A 25,044-nucleotide genomic window follows, 5' to 3' on the forward strand; every position below is an offset into this window, starting at 1 on the left:
AAAAAAAAAATCAGAGACCCAAAGGACCAACAAAGCTACTACCAGAGAATCTAATGAGCTCAATAAGAAAGCCAAGCAAAGTTCAACTCCTTAGGTTTGGGAATACTGAAATTCATAATGACAAAGCTTTGATGCAAAGCATGTGTGCATTTTCCTGCCCTGCATTACACTGGAAGTCTATAGATAACTACTGGTTCTGTTATTCCTTAAGTTTATGTCTTAATTAGTTTGACAAGTTGATTTTAAATAATGAAAGCCACCTCTGAGAGGTCCATTTAGACTTGTGCAGATAATCAGCATCTGCCTCTAATCAAACTGAGATGATTAGCAAATTAAACCGTTAATTAGCATTTTGCATAATTTAGGCAAATTATGCTTCTTAGGTTTAAGAAGGTGAAACAGGGTGAATATATCAGTTAGATATTCCTTTAAATCTGTATTAATTATTGATTTTGTCCACATATATATTAAAAATAAAGAAATACAAATTAAGTTCAGATTAGTTTGCTAAAACTCAGCACTTGATAACGTTAGGCTAATTATACCATTTGGGAGCAAATTAACAATACCTAGAAGAGAAGAAAAATATTTTATTTCAATTTTCTCTGTCAACTACCCTAGAGATCAACTACACCCAAACTAGACTCAAACAGCATTTTTTAAAAGGAAGAGTAAAAGGAAGGAGTGAGCTTCTTTCCCCATTCACCGTTCACTACTGCAGAAGCCAAGGTTAATTTCACTAGGGATTTCAGTCACAGTTTTAAAGGAAAGCATTCATAAAAAGGTAATAACCTATCAATTTTCTTTGTTACACAAAGAGAAACCAGAGGACAATAAAGTAGGAAAGCTGTTGTCACAACAAACCAAGCTAGCCCATTACTTTAATCCACGGGAATTACATCCTCTCACACAGGAGTAATGCTGACTTTTCAAGTATTTTCTCTCTAAGCTCACCGAAAACATCCCATTAGCTAACAAAAGTAAGCAACTTCTGCAATTTGATAAACAAAGGTTAGGTAGTAAACAGCAAGAGCTTACAGAATAGTAGAGGAAGGATACATCATTTCTGACATTTATTTCTATTTCTACCTTAACATTAAACCCCAGCTTCTGATGAAGACATACTCTTGGAGACACCCCTTCTGTTCTACAATTAATCCTCTTTTAAAAAAAAAGAGGCAGCAAATTTCAAAAGTAGACCTTTCTCATGATCACAGACAACAACCAACCGAAAACTGCCAATCAACCATATCTTTATCCTGCTATAAACTTAACCAAAACTGCAGCTCTTTCGTGTGTGCACATGCACATGTGCCTGGACGTCAGAGAGAGGTGTACAAAAGGAAAACTAATCATGCCAAGGTTATATTAAAAAAAGGATATTAAAATGAACTCTAACCCATTTTAAAGGGTGTATCACAAACTAAATGAAAACCAACAGATAAAATAAAGGAGAAGCTATCCTTTCCAAATCCAAATTCCAATCTATTTATATGCAGTTCCTGTTGCATCCTGAACAACCTGTATCCACAGCCCAAACAACAGCTCTGATGTACGCTAATCAACCGAACAGCACCAAAATAGTTTCTTCAAGGACTTACTCAAGTGGCAATATTTTTAATACAATTTACAGTGTCTTGCATCTACAGGCACTCAGAAAACATTAGTCAATCCGTCGACTGGGAAAATCAGGCCTACATTCATTCCAAAGACTACTTTTTTTAGACATTCATAGTGGGTCTCAATTAGACAAGGGATCGAGAGCCTCATTTGGAGCAACTACAGCTCTTAAGTGACATGACACACAGCCAACTGAAAACACTCATTTCTCCTAACCCTTAAAATATGAACAAGACAACTAAAATGCACATGTAAAAAGCCAAAACTCTAGGTACCTAAGTGCCTAATGTTAAGTCTTATTTATTTACTATTTAACAAAGTCCTCTAACCATTTACTATTAAAACAGAGGAAGAAATATATAAACACCTACAAAGCATGAACTTCAATTCATTTTTTTTTCCCCCTTCTGTACTGAATGGACAGTGGGAAGTTAAAGTACAGTGCTTTGGCTCCCCCAAATGACACTTCTGGAGCATGATAATCCTGTCACAGAGAAAGGAAACACATGCCAAACGCAACTGGGTTCCCTGCAGCCCACCTTCATCAGAAGAAAACTGTCGGGGACTAATAAGCTCAGTTTTAGCATCATCAGCCTTCATTTACTCCACTCTCAACCTCGTCATAGAAAAGCATATTAAACCAAGAATTTATCTCAAAGTCCCAAATGGTGAAGGGATGTGTAATTAAGAAACAGAGGAGAAAAGTGAAGGTGAAACTATTGTACCAAAGCTTACATCACAGAGGTATTAATGGTCAAGAAGACCCTTCTATAAAAATACCTAAAGTGAATTATATAATTGTCACAAAAATTAGTTTCAAGAATACAACTGACCAGACCTTTAAAAACCAGAAAGTACTAATCTGAGATATAGAAATATCAAGGCTAAATAAGATCATTTGTTTAATTTTAAATATTCAATATAACTTCTAAAATTAGAAGTATTATTCAGTTGTTTTTATATGCATAACCTAATAAAACGTCTAACATTTAGTAAGTGTTTTACTATGTGCCAAGCATATGCAATTTACGTAATTTCATTCAGTTGCACAACAGTTATATGAGGGATGTACTATAATATTCTTTATTTTATAGTAGAAGAAAATGGGCATGGAAAGGCTGAGTAATTTTCTCAGGGTAGTAAGAAATCCATTTTGAGTTTAATTTTCCCAGGTCTTCTTACTCATACCCTCTCCCTTAATCTTCTTTTCCACCATTTCAAATACAACTGCTATATGGTATTTTGATTACACATTTTTAACCACACCCTCCTGAACACAGCCTAACATTCTGAATTGTCCACTGCCTATATCCGTTGGCCCACCAGCACTCACAAGCAGTATTTTCACAATCAAATGTACCATCCTATCCTAAAAACATACTCCTACTTTTTTATATTCCCTGCCATCACTTACATTACACTATTCTTGTATTCTATGTACCCAGTAGCTTGGAGGCATCTTCATTTCACATTCCATTAGTCATCAAATGTTCAGGCTACTTCCACAATGTCCACCATATCTGCCCACTTCCTTCCTTTGCCGCAGCCACTACTACAGCTCAGGGCCCTCATTCAGTCCTTCATTTTGTCAGTCATTCACTCAATGTATGTTCACTCTTTGCCAGTAACACAGAAACTGATAATATCCACCAGAACTCTGCTATCAGTCTCTATTCTATTACTTGGCAATCCTTTTTTAACTTTCAATTTTAAAATAATTATAGGCTCACAAGAAGTTGCAAAATTAGTACAGAGAGGTTCCATGTACCCTTTACCCAGTGGCCCTCAATGGTTACATCTTAACTATAACACAACATTCTAAATAAAGTTGGTACAATGTGTGTGCAGAGCTCCATAACATTTCACCACATCAGTAAATGTGTGAAACAACCACAACTGAGAGTAATTCTTTTTACCCTGAGGGCCATAGTGCTAATTAATTAACCTCACTAAGCCTTTAACAGACTCATCCTCATGTCCAACTAGTAAGCAGGTTCACTACAAGATAGGTGAAGTGTTATTTGGCAATCACAAATTTCAACCTGGGTCTCAACCCTACACTTCCTTATTTCCTCAGCTACTGCAGTAACCTTTATCACACTAGATTATACCATGTCAGTCCAGCCCCTCTAAAACTGTCAACGAGGCATTACTCCTATAAAGACAACACAATCCCAGAAAAACGCACTTTCACTGTATGTTCTATGAAGGCATCCCCAAGGGGAACAGAAAGAATTGAATGTCCCCTCCAAGTCCACCAAAGCATCTGTGAGCAGCCGGCCGGCCAGTCTTAATTTACCCTGAGAAGAACCCCTGCTTGTTCTGCTGGATACTGCAAAGCTCTGCATTCACAACACATGGGGAGCTTGGAACTCTTTTCACGGAGGGGACTGCAAAGAAGTGTCACTGTGATGCCATGTTGGACTGTTTTCTTCATCTGTAATGCTCACAGGTTGTGGGTACTGCAAGTCTGCAACACTGAGAGTTTAAGAAGACTATTTTTTACAAAAAATAGGAGGAATCCAGATATAACTTTTTTATGGAAACAGTGTGTCTGGGGTGACATCTACTTTAGCATAAGTAAGTGAAGTAAACAGAATGTTTTTTAAAAAGGGGGTGGTTCCATAACTAAAATATGTAAGAAAAAAAGCAAATTAATTTAAAACAGAATTAATACCAGGCACAGTGCATTAAATGACAATGATCAAGCAGTTAGGTACTATACCCATTCCTAAAAACCTACCTATGAATGTAATGCCTACCAGCGCAGACCAGCATAGGGTGTAGGGTGTGTGTAGGTTCTCAAATACTACACTAGTAAAGGGCTTCTCCAAAAAGATGAAAAACTCACAGAAACATTCAGAACAAAACAAAACACAATCTTCCATCAATTCACACAGTAGCTGCGTTCCAGGAACAATTGGGGTATATAAAAACCATGGGGGAAAAAAAACATTTTCTGTTGATTTGCAAAAAAGAGTTTAGTCTAGATTCAGATTATTAGAAACAGGTATTTTTGGTCCAAATAAATAAAAAAGAAACATTAAAAGGTTAAGAAGGATATAGGAAAAGCCATTGTTGTACAGAACCATCCAGTCCATTGTAGGCACTCCCGCATTCCTATCTCCTATCTACTAATTGCCTACAGGACCCACCACTCATTGTTACAACCACCAGAAACATCACAACCATGTCCAGAATACTTAGCAGGGGAGACAACAGCCCTTATAGGCCAGAAACCCTAGATTGAGCCAAAAACCTATCCTCCTAAAAGGCCCAGTGTGAAACAACCAGAGGACCTTCCTCTAAGACGTGCCTTTCTTGGGATCCAAGAAGAAAACATACTCAAGTCAGAAAGTTTTTTTTTCTGAACTGTTAAATTAAATATTCCTATCTTAAGCATAAAATCTACTCTTGAATTTTGGTTTACACTGACCTCTGAAGATGGCAAGTCTATTACTGAAAATGAATTAATACAATGTGAGCAAGGAAATGATTTTTTAAAAAAAGGAACCAGTAAAGAAAAGCAACAAAGGACACAGCAAAGACATGGGCTAGACAATAAGCTCCTCAACAACAGAGTTGTGTGAATATAAATGTTTTCCCTAGAGGCAACACACATACTGGGAAAACTGTGTTGTATTTAATATATTTGGTTCCCACTTCTGACATGAACTGTCAGCTAAAATAAAACACCTTAGTAAAATTACAGTTAATGCTTTAATTTCCTACATTAATATAAACCTGGTATCTCACACCTGTGTTTGTATATCCCTGCTGATGGGCACTGTCACCTTAAACGTCAGCATCTATTCCACTTCATTTCAGTGCTAGTGAAGGACTAGCTGGGAAGAAATCTGCTCATATATTTAGTAACATTCTCTGTGATTAACACATTTCAAAGAAAAAAAAAAACTAGAGCTCTGACTTTCTAGTTCCAGTTCTGTCATTTGACTCTGGGGAGGTTACTTAACCTCTCTGAGCATAAGTTCCCTTGAAGAGCTGTTTGTGAGGATTAAATTATATCTATGAAAAGCATTTAGTTTACTCAGCAACCATGTAACAAAGGTTGACTATTCTCTCCTCTGCCTCCTTACATTACTGGGCAGACCCAAACCTTACTAAATCCACTGCTCATTCAGTCATCAAGTATTCCTTCCTTAGGGAAAAAGGACCCCAGGATCCAAAATCCCAAATCCCTCTGATTGTCTAACATTCATTAGAGGCATTACTCCTTGGATCAACTAAAAGGAGCTAGAACATGTTTGGCTATTAGGCCCCAAAACAGACAACAGGAGGACTTCCTTGCCCAAAAGCTTCATGGGACACTACAACTGGGCAGAGCACTCCGACCCGAAATGAAGAGGAAAAAGCCAGAGGCCAAGGAGATCAGCGACCAGGGGCAGGGAGAGAGAGTGAGTGGAGAGAAGTGCAGAATAAGGATTTCAAACGGCTCTGTCTGTATGACTTCAGAGGGTTGGGAGGAACAGGATAGACATAGGAATAGGGCCCGGACCACTACACTGGAGCCTAATTGGATAATCGCTGTTACTGCAACTGCTTATTCCCGTCTTTGAGCTCAGGTTAGCCACTCAATGACTGGGAAGACAAAATCAGTTTGTTTTTTTCTTTTTCAACTCCATTAGCTCTCCACATTCCTGGTTCTAATTCTCATCAAAAAGTCCTAGGATAAAGCAATCTCACCTAGGCTCTGAATTAGCCTACTAATTCATGACATGACTTCAAATTAAAAGGAATAAATTTTGAGGGGGCTTGGAGGGAACAGGAAAAGTTTAGAAAGATTACAGAATGAAAAAATAATGTATACATTAAAAAAACTCAGCATCATTTTTTGGAACACCCTCAGAAAATACAGTAACACTTCACAATGTAAATGTTTGACTCCAGAAAATATCAGAAACTAAAGATGATATTCAGTGAAATTAATTTCATTCTTTTAGGACCTAAATAATAATATATTTCATATATATAAGATAACTAGGGTATGCTCTCTATGTGAGAAATGTCAGCTAATTTACAGTCATATAATTTTTCAAGGGCAAAGTGATAGGCATGGAGTCATCCACAGTGAGAATGTTTGGCATTTTATATTCAAACACTATATGAAAACTTTACAACAGAGATACGACTTTCACAAGTTATTTGGAAATTTTTTGCATATGTTAATTTAAGCCTTCAAGGACAATTCAGCTTGAAACCTCACTTTTAGTCATAGCATCTCTAGGTTTAAAGTATCTTATATGAGGAGAATCTAATTTTGTAACTTAATAAGGAAAATCCACATTCTGTGAATTTCTAAAATATTTCCACTAAAGACCATCTGCCATGGAGTATTTTTCCAACTATATTTATCAATGGTTAGGCCTCAACTAACTAGCTAACTCAGTGAACCTTTTCCCTATTCTCCAAATATAATACTAAAGCTGCCCAACAAATACATATATACAATAATACAAGGTTGCTGTCCATTATTTGATGTTAAAAAACACTGTGAGAATAAAAGTATTATATTTGTAGGGCCTGCTTAAAGAAAGGAAGCCCTGTCTTAATGCATTCACGTAAACCATTGGAAAGAAGTTAAATGTATGCAATTGTAACAGAAACATGTAAGGAGTTCTGTCTAAATCATAAATTTTCCTACATAGAATACAGAACAAATCAAAATTTTCTAACCAGCATAACCCCTCCAAGTCCACTCAATAGAAAATACGTAAGATACATATGCATCTATCACCTAATATTTAACCCTGAGAAAGGATAAGTATTCCATGTCACTATACTCATCTCAAAGGTAACCTAGTGTTCATGAAACAGGATAGAGGCAAATCTTTTGAACTGAGTACTGTTTTCCCTAGAAATTAACTCGAACATTCACTCAACACTCAGCACTATGCTTGGAACCATTAAGAATTCAACCTATTCTTAGGACTTCACATTCTTATATCAACTGATTTACTTCCCCATTCCAAAGACAGACTTGACCCTTTATCTGATTATTAACCCTTTCTCCCTCAATTCCTTTTAGGTCTAGAATTCCCACAAAGAGTGCAGAGTGTGAGTCTTACCATACCTGTTCACTCTTCTCCAGGCCCCCTTTCTATCCTTGTCAGTCAATGGCTTGTCAAAAGCCCTGTGGAAAGTTTCCAGACTTATCAAACACATTCGTTCTCAAGTGTGTTCCACTCTCTCATTTGTGTATCCCATCTCAGCTATATCATCAGACTCCCTATTGACTGAATTTTATTCTGTGTCAAAAGGAGAGATTAAGGTACACATATTTCTCCATTTGGCAGGTACCACATTAAAATTACTTCACAACTTACTAATAGGCATATAATTCATAGACATATCCCAGGGAATAATATAAAGGGAATAGTTATAAAAGTCACATATGAGATGAACAGCATTTTCGTATTATAAGTAATAGGTCTGGAGTTGACCACAAGGATGAATGCACATTCTACAAGAGCTACCACAACTCAAACTACATCAACAATTAAAACAATATAAGAAGGGCCAAAAAGATCAGAAAAGCATGACTACCTCAAGGCCAACTTGCAAATATTTAAGAAGTAACAATATACAAGTGAACACCAAAAACAATTCTAAAATTCTACACATGTAAAACTATTAAATCAATTTAAAGTCAATGATCCAATGTCAACTGGAGAAAAGCATCCAAAAGTTCCTAATAAACTAGCATAACTGACATTTTCAATAACAAATGACAGATTAAGCATTAATTCATGTTCACTGGGGACATCAGCCAAAATGACAGGAAATAAATTCTAAGATAGAAGAAATCAAGATTTCAAACTTCAAGAGATAAGAAACAAATTTTAAATTTCAGGTTCAGGATAAGGAAAACTACTTTAAAATAAGCGAAAATAAGCAATTCAAAGTTTTACATGGGCTTGTTTTCAGTGAGCCAGGCAATAAGGTTACCAACGACAACTGCCGTCACTCAAAAGCCCCCCACTTCCTGAACGTATTTGGCGATTGAACAAGACTAGCTCTATTTAATATGCATTGGAGTTTTCATCTGTTACACACAGAATACTGTCTCCATCTTCTGGCATGTTCAACTTCACTGTCCACGCCACTCTGCACTGTTCTCATGAAAAGCATCCTGTCATTAGACACACTGGTATTTCAAATCAAGTAAAAAATGTTTTTTGACTATGCAAAGATGGTTTTTAAAAAATTAAGGAAAATTCTAAGCTGCTGTCAGACTCTGAACTGCAACGGCCTAGACAACCTTTGTGAGGCTGACAGCTGTCAAAGCCTGACCTTTCCCTAACTGGTCAACTAAGGATGCACTAGTAGAATCTGTTTAAGCTTGCCCGTTCACATTTAAGGTGACACAAGGTTAAGTCAATCAACTCAGCAACGCGAGATCCAAAACAGTCTTCATAGACAGCAATATTCACTTAGTTCTAATCCTTCATAGAAATTTGAGATTTAAAATCCAAGTTATTTTACACAGAAGTCTAAGAATGAAAAACATCAATTTTTCCTTTTCAAATACTTCACAGTAATGCTTTCTCTTGCATGCCATAAAGAGTTGGAATCTACAGTCCACTAGAAACACAAATATAAATTTAAAAAGCCAAGGTATTAAAGTACTTCCTGAGCCACAAATAAAACACATGAGTCCCAGATCTGAGGACTGACTCCATTCACCTCCTCCAAATTTTGATCCATTAAAATTACAGTAGCCACAGCAACCTGAACAAAGACAAAATTTAAGAGAAAAAACTAGGCAAAGAAATTAATTATCTCTCTTTCTGTACATACTTCTTCAAAGCGAACACAATTCAGTTTAGTTACAAAACTGCATATCCTTCTAACATAAAAATAAATCTATTTTACAGAAATAGATCAGCATAAAAGTCACTGCAGCTTTAATGAAACTGAAGAGGTAAGAGAAATACACACAAACACAGCACTCAAGCACCTGAAATCCAGGTGGACTCCAAGAGCCTTCAGCCTTGACTTAGGCAGCACGTTCTAGTACACATCAAAGTGAGCTTAGAAAGCAAACGCTAATAACTTTTCCCTAGCCCTCATTCTGACTCTAAAACATGAATCCTGAGTCTAAGCATCACTGACACCTGTTTTAGTACAACAGATGCAAACCAAATTTTCAAATCAAGATGAAGAAAATGTGCATGTTCCTATTAATGGAATGGTTAAAGTTGGGAAATGCAAGAGCCACAGGGATCTAAGGGCAAGCTAATCAACAACACCCTGATTCAAGTGCTTTAAATACCAGGATCAGACAGATGCACAGGAGAAGAACCAGAGGTACCAGAAGAAGGTGGGAAAGGGCCTGTCAGGAGAGTGGGTGTAATCTAACCCAGGAAGGGTTTTTCTGCCAAGCCCCTGCAATGTTTTTTATCTTCCATGCATCTCCACCAGCTACACTTGGTCAAGTTTCACATTTAACAGTGTTTATTTCAAAACCAAAAGGCATAATGTTTTTCACACTCTACACACCTCCATGAGAGGTTCTTATAAATCCCCCAGGTAGGCCTCCATCCTACCCCACACTGAAAATCACTGAACCCAACAAAATAGTCACACAAGAACCCAAAGTTACTCTTCCTTTCAGAAACTGTGTAAGACACCCACGACATATAAATGTGGGTATTGTCCATTCTGTCGATCTCCCAATTTTATCCATATTTCTTCTTACTTTGATACATATGCTTATAATGTACTTCAAATGACCTTTAGAAACAGGATACAAAGTAATCCTAGCAAACTGACTAGGAACAATCAGAGTAATATGAAAACTAATCATAACTGCTATCACTTGTTAAAAGAATGCATGTCTTTCCCATAAATTTGTTTTCTAAAAACAACAAAGATTTTTAACTGAAACAGAACATATCAACTAATAAACCCCCAATTTCTCCAATACCTAGGCATTTGATGCCCTGCCATAATATTACTAGTTAACATACTTGCCGGGCACAGTACTTAGCACTTTATGTAGTCTACCTCATTTTACAAATCTGTGTGGTGGGGCTTGTATCACTATTTCAAAGATGAGTAAACTGAAAGACAGATTAAAATATTTATCCAAAATAACATAGGGGATTCTCAAGTGTGGGGTTGAATGTTATGCTACTTATAAGCCAGTATGATAGCCCATGACTGTTTAATGCATGCTGGCAGGAGACACAGACTGCTACATTCAAGACGAAGAACTTCATTATTCACATCACAGGAAGCAGCAAGAAAAGCAGTGTGTCTGTTTCACTCTTTACCCTCCAGTTCCCTGGGGGCAGCATGAGATAGCCCAGACGGATGCTCAAGTATTGTCGGGTTTGCACTAACAGCTGAGTAACACTGAAAACCAATCACTTTTATAGCAAGTAGCAAGCAAGTCGCTTCTATATACCAAGAAGATATTACCTCATCCCTCATGTTTGCTTGCTAAAAGCTAGGTAAGAAACGGCCTGGGTAAAGAGCTGTCACGACCATATATTCCTGACATGTCCAGCAAGATGTGTAGGATCTGGAGAGACCCAGGAAGACTGCTTTCTCAACACTGATATGTGCTGGAGGGAGAACTCAACAATACACCAGCAGAGCCCGGACTGTTAACCACTATTAATAAAACACATTCACAAAATTTAACTTTGTTCCCTAAATTTAAAACTATAATTATTGAGATCATTGAGGCTTCTGGTTAAGCATGGGAAACTGAACATGAATATTTATTTCCATCACTTCTACAACAAAATTAAAATTACAATGAAAGTATGAAAAGAATTTAAACCACCAAGAACAAAGAAAATAGTGGAAGAGAGAGGTCAACATGTTTTTGGAAAGTAGATAAAAGTGCATTAACTGATTCAGAAGAGAAACAGCAGCAGCTCAACTTAAATCCCTGGAAAAAGGGGTACTGAAAAGAAGAGTACAATATGACCTCAGAGAATAGGAAAAAATAATGAATTAGAAGCACTATATATAAAAGATGAAAGCTGGAAGTCAAGGAATACAAAGAAAAGAAGAAAAGTCACCATAGTGAACAGTGCGCTCCTGGTTCTGATACAAGAATGTCGGCATGAAGATATAAATCACTGTGGATCGGGTGGGATCAATATAGCAGAGTAGAAAGATCGTGAGTTCACCTCCTCCCATGAAGACACCAAAATCCACAACTACATACAGAACTATCTCTGCGAACAAACTGAAGACTAGGCAGATCATACACAACTAAGAACATAAAGAAAACACCACATCAAGACAGGCAGGAGGAGGAAAGCAGTGGTTCAGTGAGGTGCAGAAACCCGCAAGCAGGTGGGATGCCACAATCGTGCAGGCCCTCCATGAGGAAGGGGGGAATCCAAGCCCAACACCTGCTCCACAGCCTGGGGAACCTGCCCCAGGAAGCTGGGCACCCATAACACTGCTTTCCTAAAAAGATGAACAAAACTGATAAACTCTTAGCCAGACTCATCAAGAAAAAGAGAAGATCCAAATAAATAAAATCTGAAAAGAAAGAGAAGCTACCACTGATAGCCAGAAATATACAGGAGCATATGAAACAACTACAAACAATTATATAACAACAAATGTAACAAGCTAGAATAAATGGATAAATTTCTAGTGAAATACAATCTTGCAAGACCACATCAAGAATAGAAAATCTAAACAGACTGTTTACTAGTAATGAAATTGAATCAGTAATGAAAAACTCCCAACAAACAGTACAAGACCAGATAGCTTCAGAAGTGAACCCTATGAATATTTTTCTTAATTCCTATCATCAAACTATTCAAAAAAGTTAGAGAAAGGAAAGCTCCCAAACTTCTCCACAAGGCCAGCATTATCCTGATACCAAAACGAGACAAAGACACCACAAAGAAAATTACACACAACATCTTCAGTAAAAATAAATGCAAAAATCTTGAGCAAAATATTAGAAAAACAAGTTCAGAATACAGGACCATTTACCATGACTAAGTGAGAATTATCCCAGAGATGCAAGGACAGTTGATATCCACAAATCAATCATTGTGATACACCACATTAACAAAAGGAGGGATCATACCTGGGGTACTATGCTCCATGACTTCAAGCTATACTACAAAGCTACCATAATCAAAACAGTATGGTACTGGTACAAGAATAGACCCATACATTAATGGAAAAGAATAGAGAGCCAATATAAACCGATGCAGATATGTTTATTTAATATGCAATAAAGGAGCCATGAATATACAACTAGGAAAAGACAGTCTTTTCAATAACCAGTGTTGGCAAAACTGGACAGCTACATGCAAGAGAATGAAACTGGATTACTGCCTAACTCCATACACAAAAGTAAACTTGAAATGGATCGAAGTCCTAAATGTAAGACAGGAAACCATAAAACTCTTGGAAGAAAACATAGACAAAAATCTCTTGAACATAAGCATGAGAAATTTTTTTCTGGACACATCTTCCAGAACAAAGGAAACAAAATAAAAAATGAATAAGTGGGATTACATCAAACTAAAAGGCTTCTCTGTACAGCAAAGGGCACAATCAACAGAACAAAAAGGCAACCTATAGTACGGGAGAATATATTCATAAAATATTTACCTGATGAGGGGTTAACATCCCAAATATATAAATAACTTATACATCTCAACACCAAAAAAAGAATAACTAAATTAAAAGATGGTCAGAGGACATGAACAGACATTTCTACAAAGAAGAAATAAGGATAGCCAACAGGCACAATGAAAAATGCTCCATGCTGCTAATCATTAGGGAAATGCAAATCAAAACCACAATGAGATATCACCTCACACCAGTTAGGATGGCCAACATCTAAAAGACAAGGAACAAGTGTTGGTGAGGATGTAGAGAAAAGGGAATCCTCCTACACTGTAAGTGGGAATGTAAACTGGTGCAGTCAGTGTGGAAAGCAGTATACAGGTTCTTCAAAAAACTAAAAATAGAAATACCATTCAACCCAGTAATTCTACTTCAAGGAATTTACCCAAAAAAACCCAAAATCCCTGATTCAAAAAGATATAAGCACCCCTATTTATCACTGCATTATCTACAATAGCCAAGACATGGAAGCAACTTAAGTGTCCATCAGTAGATGAACGGATAAAAAAGATGTGGTACATATACATAGTGGAATATTATTCAGCCATAAAAAAGGAAGAACCTTCTTCAGGCGAGGGAAACAAAATAAAAAATGAACAAATGGGACTACATCATGCTAAAAAACTGCTGTACAGCAAAGGACACCATCAGTAGAAGAAAAAGGCATCCTACATTATGGGAGAATATATTTGTAAATGACATATCCAACAAGGGGGGTTAACATCCAAAATATATAAAGAACTCCACACCTCAACACCCAAAAAGCAAATAACCTATTAAAAAATGGGCAGAGGATATGAACAGACACTTCTCCAAAGAAGAAATTCAGATGGCCAAGAGGCACATGAAAAAGTGCTCCACATTGCTAATTATCAGGGAAATGAAAATTAAAAACACAATGAGATATCACCTCACACCAGTCAGGATGGCCAACACAGAAAAGACTAGAAACAACAAATGCTGGTGAGGATGCAGAGAAAGGGGAACCCTCCTACACTGCTGGTGGGAATGTAAACTAGTTCAACCATTGTGGAAAGCAGTATGAAGATTCCTCAAAAAACTAAAAATAGAAATACCATTTGACCCAGGAATTCCATTCCTAGGAATTTACTCTAAGAATGAAGGATCCCAGTTTCAAAAAGACAGATGCACCCCTATGTTTATCACAGCACTATTTACAATAGCCAAGACATGGAAGCAACCTAAGTGTCCATCAGTAGATGAATGGATAAAGAAGATGTGGTATATATACACAATGGAATATTATTCAGCCAAAAGAAGAAAGCAAATCCTACCATTTGCAACAACATGGATGGAGTTAGAGGGTATTATACTCAGTGAAATAAGCCAGGCAGAGAAAGACAAGTGCCAAATCATTTCATTTATCTTTTGAGCATAAGAACAAAGCAAAACCTGAAGGAACAAAACAGCAGCAGAACCCAAGAATGGACTAACAGTTACCAAAGGGAAAGGGATTGGGAGGGTGGGTGCGAAGGGAGGGAGAAGGGGAATAAGGGGCATTACGATCAGCACACATAATGTGGGGGGGGGCACAGGGAAGGCAGTATAGCAACGATAAGACAAGTAGTGACTCTATAGCATCTTACTGCACTGATGGACAGTGACTGTAATGGGGTATGTGGTGGGGACTTGCTAATGGGGGGAATCTAGTAACCATAATGTTGCTCATGTGATTGTGTATTAATGATACCAAAACAAAACAAAAAAAGTTAAGTCACTATGCTATAAACATTAAAAAAGGAAAAAAAAGGAAGAAACTTGCCATTTCCAACAACACGGATGGACCTAGAGAATATTATGTTAAGTGAAATAAGCCACACAGGGAAAGACAAATACAAGTTCATATTTGTGGAATATAAAAAAACAAAGCAAAACAGAAAGAAAAAAACAGCAGTAGACTCACAGACACTGAGATGTGAATGGTGGTTACCATGTGGGAAGGGTTGGGGTGGATGGGTGGGGAGGGTGAGAAGGATAAAGGGGCACAAAAATTGTCGACCATAATATAAGTCAGCCATGGGGATGGTAGTACAGCATAGAGAATATAGTCAGTGATTCTGTAACACCTTCCTATGTTGACAGATAGTAACTGCACTAGTTGGGGTGGGTATTTAATATTGTGGGAAACTGTTGAACCTCTGTGTTGTATACTTGAAACTAATATAAGATTTATATCAACTATACTTCAATTTTAAAAAGTATGGATCAAAATCATATTATCATCTCAATAAATGCTGAAATAGCATTTGACAAAATTCAACATCCATTCATGATAAAAATTCTCAACAAAGTGTGTATACAGAGAACATACCTCAACATAATAAAAGCCACATATGACAAATCCACAGCTAATATCATACTCAATGGTGAAAAATTGAAAGCTTTTCCTCTAATAGCAGTAACAAGACAAGGATGCCCACTCTTACCACTTTTACTCAGTATAGTCCTGGCCACAACAATCAGACAAGAAAAAAAATTAATAAAAGGCATTGAAATTGGAAAAGAAGTAAAACTATCACTATTTGCAGACCACATAGTATGTGTAAAAAAACCCTAAAGACTCCATCAAAAAAGTATTAGAAATAATACATGAATTCAGTAAAGTTGCAGGACATAAAATTAGTACATTTAAGTCTGTTGCATTTCTATATGCTAATAAGGAACTAATAGAAAAGAATTAAGAAAAAAACCCCACTTTCAACTACATCAAAAACAATGAAATACCTAGGAATAAATTTAACCAATGAACTTAAAGACCCATACATTTAAGACTTAAGACACCGAAAAAACTGAAGACACAAATAAATGGAAAGACACACTGTGTTCATGGCTTGGAAAAATTAATACCGTTAAAATGTCCATCCTTACCCATAGTAATCTACAGATTCAATACAACTCCTATCAAAATGCCAATGGCATTTTTCACAGAAGTACAACAAAGGATTCTAACATTGTATCAAACCAAAAAAGACCCCAAATAGCCAAAGCAATCTTGAGAAGAACAAAGCTGGAGGTTTCATGCTCCCTGATGTTTAACTATACTACAAAGCTATTATGATCAAAACAGTATGGTATAGGCATAGAAGGCTACATACAAAAGAATGAAAGAGGACCACTTTCATACCCCATATGTAAAAATAAACCGAAAATGGATTAAAGACTCAAATATAAGAATGAAAACCATTAAACTCCTAGATGAAAGCACAGACAGCAATCTCTTGGACAAAAGTCTGAGCAATGCTTTTTTGGATCTTTCTCTTCAGAAAAGGGCACAAAAGCAAAATAAACAAATGAGACTACATCAAACTAAAAAGCTATTGTACAGCAAAATAGATCATCAACAAAATGAAAAGGCAAAACTACCAAATGGAAGAAAGTATGTGCAAATGATTTAACAAATATGGGATTAATATCCAAAATATATAAAGAACTCACATAACACCAAAAAAAAAAAAAATGGATTGAAAAATGGACAGAGGACCTGCATACACATTTCTCCAAAGAAAACATACAGCTGGCCAACTGACACATGAAAAGATGCTCAACATCCCTAATCACCTGGAAAATGCAAATCAAAACCACACTGAGCTATCATCTCATACCAGTTAAATGGCCACTATCCCAAAGACAAGAGGATGCAGAGAAAAGGAAACTGTCATGCACTGTTGATGGGAATACAGATTGGTGGGGCCACTAGAGAAAATAGTATGGAGACTTCCTCAGAAAATTTAAGAACCACCATATGATCTAGCAATTCTACCTCTGGGTATTAATCCAAAGAAAATGAAAACTAATTCCAAAAGATATATGCAACCTATGCTCATTGCAGCATTATTTACAGTAGCCAAGATATGGACTCAATCTAATTTTCCATCAGTAGATGAGTGGATAAAGAAGATGTGCTACATACATTCAATGAAATATTACTCAACCATAAAAAGAAAGAAATCTTGCCATTTCTAACAACATGGATGGGCCTACAGGGTATTATGCTAAGTGAAGTCAGTCAGTCAAGGAAGAGGACCACCATATGATTTCACTCTTACATGAAATCTGAAAAACAAAACAAACAGAAAAGACTCAAACCCAAAGAACAGTTGGTTACAGCGGCAGGGAAAAAGGGCAAAGTAAGTGAAGGAGATCAACAGGCACAAGACTTTAAACTGTAAAATAATGAAGTCACAGGGATGGAGGTACAGCATAGGGAATATAGCTCATAATATTGTAAAATTTTGTATGATGACAGATGATACCAACACTTACCATGGTGGGCATTCGATAATGTATATAACTGATGAATCACTAAGTTGTTCATCTAAATCAATACAATATTGCATATAAACTATATCCCAATAAAAGAAGTTTAAATAAATAAAAAGGCTTACCACCAAAAAATAAATTTTAAAATAAAATTAGAAGGAAATTTCCTCAATCTGATAAAGGGTATCTACAAAAACCTACAGCTATCATCATATGTCATGGTAAAAGACCAAATGCTTTCCCCCTAAAATCAGGAACAAGACAAGGACATCCACTATTGTTATTTTTATTCAACATTGTATTGGAGATGCTAGCTAGGGAAATTAGACAAAAATAATGAAATTAAAAGCATCCAGATTGGAAAACAAGGAGTATGATTATCTCTATTTGTAAGAGACATAATCTAAAGAATCCATTAACAACTATTTGAATAAATGAGTTCCATAAGATTCAGGATAAAAGAGCAATATACAAAAATCAACTGGATTTCTATACACTGGCAATGAAAATTCCAAAAATGAAATAAAGAAAACTCCACTTACAACATTAAAGAATAAAATACCTAGGTATCAATTTAATTAAGTATACCATTTTGTTGAAAAAAATTAAAGATTTTAAGAGAAAAACCCCATGTTCATGCATCAGAAGGCTTCATATTAAGATAGCAATCTACATAGTCTCTGCAATCTCAATCTGAATCTAAACTGTCTTATTTGTAGAAATTGATAAACTGGTCCTAAAATTCATAGGAATATGCAAGGAACCCAAAACGGCCAAAATAACCTTGAAAAAAGAACAAAGTTAGAGGATGCATACTTCTCATTTTCAAATCTCACTATAAAGCTAATCCAATATTCAAGAATACATAGTACCAGCATAAGAATAGACATACTGAGGTGAGGCTTAGAACCTCACCCCCCGTTTTGAGAGACATCTTCTGTATCCGTGGATGTTTTGTTGCCCTTGTCTAGCTTGGATTAATACTTAGTCTATAGGCACACACCTGTTCATCTACATTTGCCCTCTTACAGCACTAAACTATGTTTTCTACCTTTATCTTGCATCTACCTACCACTTCAACATTCTATTAAAAATAATAATAATAATAAGGGAGAAATGTGGGATTCACATATAAATCAAGTATAAAAAATCAAACGAATAATCACAATTGACCTGATTGTGTATAGTTCATGATGAGTGTCCTCAAAATCCATGCTTCCCCTATAATTTCATATTGCCCCTCCCTCCCCCAAGAGAGCCCACGGAGAGTAACTAAGACTCTCTAGACTGAGAATAGTTATAACAGCAGTAACTTTGTCTACACAGAGATTTATATTTTACAAAGCCCTTTCTAACACAGAACCTCTTTTGTTCTACATTAACCTAATGGGGTTTGATCGCTGTTGTGATGATGATGCTGATCTAGTCTGAGATTGTCTAAATTAGTTCAGAAAAAAATATATATATATATAGACATACTGATTAAAGAAACAAATTTAAGAATCCAGAAATAAATCAAGTTATGGCTTTTGACAAGAATGACAAGACGATACAATGAGGAAAGAATTGCTATTTCAATAAATGATGTTGGATATCCACGTGCCAAAGGATGGAACTGGACCCCTACTTCACACCATATATAGAAATTAACTCAAAATGGACCACAAACCTAAATATAAGAACTAAAACTATAAAGCTCTTAGAGAAAACCACAGAAGTAAATCTTCTTGACCATTAGGCAAAGACTTCTCAGATCCAATACCGAAAGCACAAGTGACAAAAGAAAAAATAGATAAATTAGACTCTTATCTAAATTAAAATCTTTTGTGTTGCAAATGATATCATCAAGAAAATGAAATGGCAGTCCTCAGAATGGGAGACAATATTTGTACATCATATTTCTTATAATGGAATTATATGCAGAATAAAGAATTCTTAACACTCAACAATAAAAAAACAATGCAATTAAAAATGGACAAAATCTTTATAAACACACATTCCCTCAAAGAATATATGCAAATAACTAATAAGCACATGAAATGATGTTCAACATCATTAGTCATTAGGGAAATGCAAATCAAACTCATAATAACATATCACTTCACACCCACTAATGTGGCTGTATTTGAAAAACTGGTAACAATTGTTGGTGAGAATGTGGAGAAACTGAAAACTTCAGACATTGGTTAAGATGTATGATGGTGGAGCCACTCTGGGAATCAGTTTTGAGGATCCTCAAAAATTTAAACACATAATTAATTATCCTATAATCTAGCAATTCCACTCCCAGATACATATCTGAACAAAATGAAAAAGATAACCACACAAAAGCTTGTAGAGTTATTCACTGCAGTATTATTCATAATAGCCAAAATATGGAAAACAACCCAAAGTCTATCAACAGCTGAATGAGAAGCAAAATAATATTTGACCAAAGGAATGAAGTACTCATTGATTCTGTAACATGGATGAAACTTGAAAATATTATGCTAAGTGAAAGAATCCAGTAACAAAAGCCACAAGTTATATGATCCCATTTATATGAAGAATAGGCAACCTTAGAAACAGATTAGTGGTTGCCAAGGAATAAAAGGGGGAAAATGGAGAGTGACTACAAATGGGTATGGGTTTCTTTAGGGTAATGAAATTTTCTAAAATTGGATAGTGTTGGTGGTTGTACAACTCAGTGATTATGTTAAGAACCAATGAACTATACATTTTAAAAGGGTGAAATCCAAGGTATGTGAATTCTGTCTCAATAAAGTTATTAAAAAATTACATTTGTGATCTCATGTGAAATGTAAAGAAAAGTAAACTCATAGAAGCATAGAGTAGAATGGTGGTCATCAGGAGTTGCTGTGTGGGGAAAATAAGAGGCTGGTCAAAGGATACAAACTTCTAGTTACAAGAGGAATAAGTTCCATGCTGACTATAGTTAATACTGCAGTGTACTTGAAAGTGGCTGCAAGTAAATTTTAAATGTTTTCACTGTAACAACAACAAAATGGTAATTATGTGAGGTGAAAGATATGTTAACTAACCTTATCAATATAAACATTTCACTGTACGTGTATCAAATCATCAGGCTGTACACCTTAAACTTACACAATGTTGTATCTTAATTATCTCTCAAAGGTGGGGGGAAAAAGACATACTGTATATATTATTTGCATGAAGTTCAAAAACAGGCAGAATTCTGACATTACTTATGAGGACAGCGGTTACTTTCAGGATGCAGACAGGAGGTAAGGAACGGGAGGAAGGACAAGGGTGCACAGGCTGACAGCACCATTCTATTTCTTTACCTTGGTGGTGTTCACTTTGATACTTCAGAGAGCTATCAGTTATGACTTGTGTACTTTTCTGTAAATGTTACACCCCAATAATAAAAGTTTTTTTAAAAGGAAAGAATCATTATAGCTTTTGCTGAAAAAAAATTATACTTGATATGTTGAGGTACTTTCAGGTAAAAAAAATGTTCTCAAGGACACTTTAATCAATCATTCAACAACAAAAAATATTTTTAATAATGAAAAGATACATTAACTATATTTGATAATAGCAATAATGGACTTCACTAAGGATCGAAGTTAAAAGCAAAGTGGAAAATGCACAGCATTTGGGTCAGATGGTCCTGGGGCTTGACACGTTTCTATGCCATAGATGTTATGTAGAAAGCTCACGGGGCTCTTAGGAGAAGTGAGAGGAACTGCAGAAGGCACCTCTCTAGCCCAAGCTGACACTAAATGTTTACCCAATGTGTACTTCCCTCCATGCTGTCTCTTTTCCCCAACTCAACCCACACTCTCTCACACTACAGTGGGTACCTCTTCCACTTCTCAGACAAGACAATGTCTTCTATCTACTCAGAAAATCAGATTTTACTAATAGCTGACTTTTAAAATAAAGTATTATCATGGGGAAGGCAGTATAGCACAGAGAAGATAAGTAGTGACTCTACAGCATCTTACTACACTGATGGACACTGACTATAATGGGATATGGGGGGGGACTTGATAATGGGGGGAGTCTAGTAACCACAATGCTGCTCATGTAACTGTATATTAATGATACCAAAATAAAATAAAATCAAGCATTATTTTGCAAGTCAGCACGACCACTTCTCTTCTTTAACACATTATTAGCAATAGTTTTTGGCCTAGAAAATTTTGATAAGATGAACTTTTATAAATTAAGCTTTATAAATTAACTTTTATAAATTAAGAAATCACACATTTAATAAAGCAATTAAATGTGGGGCTTTGGTACTAAGAAGCCCCTTTTTTTCTAGTCATAGAAAGGTTCATTGTTGTGCAAAGCCAATAGCAATTCTTTCAAGCAGGTACTTAGAAAGAAAATGTAAAAAGAGAGAACTCCACATATTAATACCAGCACTTAAGGCAGCACGGAGGGATTGATCTGTGCACTTTTCTACAAAAATGTACTTACAGCCTCAAACTGCAAATGGCTATCCTTTAAGAAATTCTGAATTTTGTCCTTGGGTAAAATATTGAATCGAAATCGAAGAAGATCCATTTCTTGTTGAATGAACCAGCGTCTAAGATCTTCACTGAAATGGAGACAGGGAAATTATGAGCACAAATGAAAAGTCCACAGATTATTCAAAAGTCCACTGATTACTAAATCCAAGAAATCTTTATGAAACAACATTTGAACACAAGGAAGATGCTAATAGACAGAAGTTAAAAGCATACAAACTCTCTGTTACAATAAAGAACATGAATATCACATACTACAATCTTCCGGAGATGTGCTGAATGTGCAGAGAGAGGTGTTATGAACATAAAATTTAAAGAATTAAATGCAGAACACTTTGCACCTAGCTATGTTATTATCAAATAATATAAAATCATTAATTGCATTTAATGTAACAGCAAAACAGTCACTTACATTAGAAAAGGGGTACTCCCTCAGTCTTAAGTGGTTTCATCAATGCCAAATAAACACCAAACTTTTAAAAGGTAACATTATCTATGAATAGATTATGATCAGATAAACATTACAAGTAAACTTTGCTTACAGACTCACAGTTTATAATCTCACAAAATCTAATATGTACAAGTATACCTTAATTTTTTAAAAGCCAACACAAATATATCAATTTACAAAACAGATACATAATGGGTAGTACTATTGTTATAAAATAATGCTACTGCATGTAAAATATGATTGTTTTTTTCCCAAAGGGACTTTCATGGATTGTCAGCAATTCATTTACTGCATAGATTATATAAACTGCATACATTTTTTTTTTTTACAGAAGATCAAGGCTGGTCAATAATTTCTCAGTTATTATGTTGGGAGAGTAAACAATTCAAGATTCTCACTTGATAACCCTATTGATAAAAAGCAGAAAAGAAACTTAACAATAAGCATGTTATGTAGCCAAAATTAATACAGAAAAAAAAAATTTTTTTAAACAAAGCAACTAACTTCTTCTCCCTCCGGGTGGCACTATTGACTTATAAGACACCAACAACAGAAAGAAAGTATCTTAATCTAATGGGCACTAGACCATACATCTCAACTTCTAAAAACCTGTCTCAAATTCGAGTATACGTTTATTCATTATTTCTTATAAATAGTAGCACTTGTGTCCTGGAGGAAAAAAATACCAAAAGTCCTTTTCCCTAATGAAACCCCCTCCAATTTTAAATCCCAAATGAAGTCTCTCCCATAAAATTGTTTCAACAGGCAAAACATTTTGTGATACCGTTTTTCTCAATATTTTTTAGTAAACAACTTATTTCAATTTGCTGCAACAGTGCTCAACCCATGAACCACTGCTTTCTGATGTTATTCCACATTTTCCTGTGTTTAATACAATATGTGTCATCTTTACATGTACCAATTTATAACCCAAGACAGCAGATTTGACCATGAGAGTAGAGGGGTGTACTCACGACTGGCAATAAGCAAGGCGCAAAATAAAGTGAGAAATATGATCTCTTCTTCGTGGTTCATATTCATCTTCTAAGTTTTCCTGAAAAATAATGATATTTGAATAGAATAAATGCATCAGAATGGTAAGAGGTATACTGAGTCAACATATAGCAATGGTAAAGTAAACATGTCAAAACACAAATTTTGTAACACCCTTTCTGGGACAATTATCATTTAAATCAGCAATCAGGTGAAACTAAGAACTGAACTGATCTCAGCAGTTTCCTAGGTTTGGACTCAGCAGTTTCCTAGGGTGGACCATTTTCTTCCTATCAACTCCTCCCTCTTAACTTTCTTTCTTATCCAGCCTATACCTAGGGTATTCACCTCGTCATCCACTTCTCACATCAACCTTCAACTGCTTTCATTTCAACCGTTTTCAAGACCTAGATTTTAAACCAACCTATACTCTGCATCCTATTCCCAAAATGCTGAGAGCCTCTGAGGAAAAATACACAATTACAGGAATTTGGAATATTACAAGTTCACACCCTCTTTCCCCATCTGGACCTTTGACACCACCAAGGAATCTTTCTTTAAAGTCCAACACAGGAAGAGCAAACATGTCTCAAGCACTTACAAGGTACAAGGCACTGTTATAGGCATTTTAATTATTAATCCATTTAAAACTTTTAAAAAGCTTTATAAGGCGGGAACTATTATATCCCTATTTTAAAGATGAGGAAACTGAGGCACAGGAAAGTTATATAATTTGTCCAGATTCACAAAGCTTATAAGCAGCAGAGCTGGGATTTGATACATAATCATCTTTCCTCACTTCTTAGAAAAGCTGTTTCGGTCTTCACTCACTGGCCCACGCTCCCTACCACACCACCTTCCCAGATTTATATTTATATTCACAGACAATAAAGGCCACCAGTCCTTCTACCTCTGCATCCTCATGTTAAACTACCTTCCCTTGCATCCTCGGGGACAATGCTTCTCTCCTTCCTCCTTCAGAAAATCAATCCCCGCACAAACCCTGCAGCCCACCTGCTCTCGCCTGCCAAGGACTTGATTTATCAAGTGCTCTCTCCTAGTATCTTCAAGCTCCCCTCATCTTCTTGCTCTTCTAGATCTTTATGCTCAGCTTATAAATACATTCAAGTATTCTCCTGCCATGTGAGTTTGTATATTCTCTTTTCCCTACAAATTATTCTTTATTCAGACCTATTTCTCTCATCTTTTCAGTTAAACATCTTAAAAGAGTACATACTCCTACCCACTTCACTCCTCCAAACTCGGCCATCATTCTGGCTTCTGCCTCTATCCCACCCAGTTGATAAATCCAATGGATTCTGCACAGCGCACCTTACATGATCTATCCTAAGCTTCTGAAATTGCGTGGTTGAGTACCACCATGAAAACAGTGTCCAGATTTGAATCTTAGCTCCACCACTTACTGCCTTGTGAGCTTGGGCAAGTTACTTAGCCAGTCAATAACTCAGCTTCCTCATCTGTAAAATGGACAGAACCTACCCCATAAGACTGTTGTCTGCACTGCAATACATTTAGAGCATACCCTGGGGCACAGTAAGC

General features: G+C 36.1%; 1 protein-coding gene across 4 annotated transcripts in view; it reads right to left on the minus strand.

Annotated features, from left to right (window-relative positions):
• Positions 1-25,044, minus strand: part of PRIM2 (DNA primase subunit 2) — a 343,351-nt gene that overhangs the window by 292,345 nt on the left and 25,962 nt on the right. For all 4 annotated transcript variants that reach the window (XM_057493690.1, XM_036916298.2, XM_036916299.2 and 1 more), the window contains 2 exons: positions 23,466-23,545; positions 21,991-22,111 (listed from right to left, as the gene is read on the minus strand). In XM_057493690.1, coding sequence (XP_057349673.1) covers positions 21,991-22,111; positions 23,466-23,545 — 201 coding nt within the window. The remainder of the gene's footprint in view (positions 1-21,990; positions 22,112-23,465; positions 23,546-25,044) is intronic.

Source organism: Manis pentadactyla, chromosome 16 (genome assembly GCF_030020395.1).
Source record: "Manis pentadactyla isolate mManPen7 chromosome 16, mManPen7.hap1, whole genome shotgun sequence".
Lineage (NCBI taxonomy): Eukaryota > Metazoa > Chordata > Mammalia > Pholidota > Manidae > Manis > Manis pentadactyla.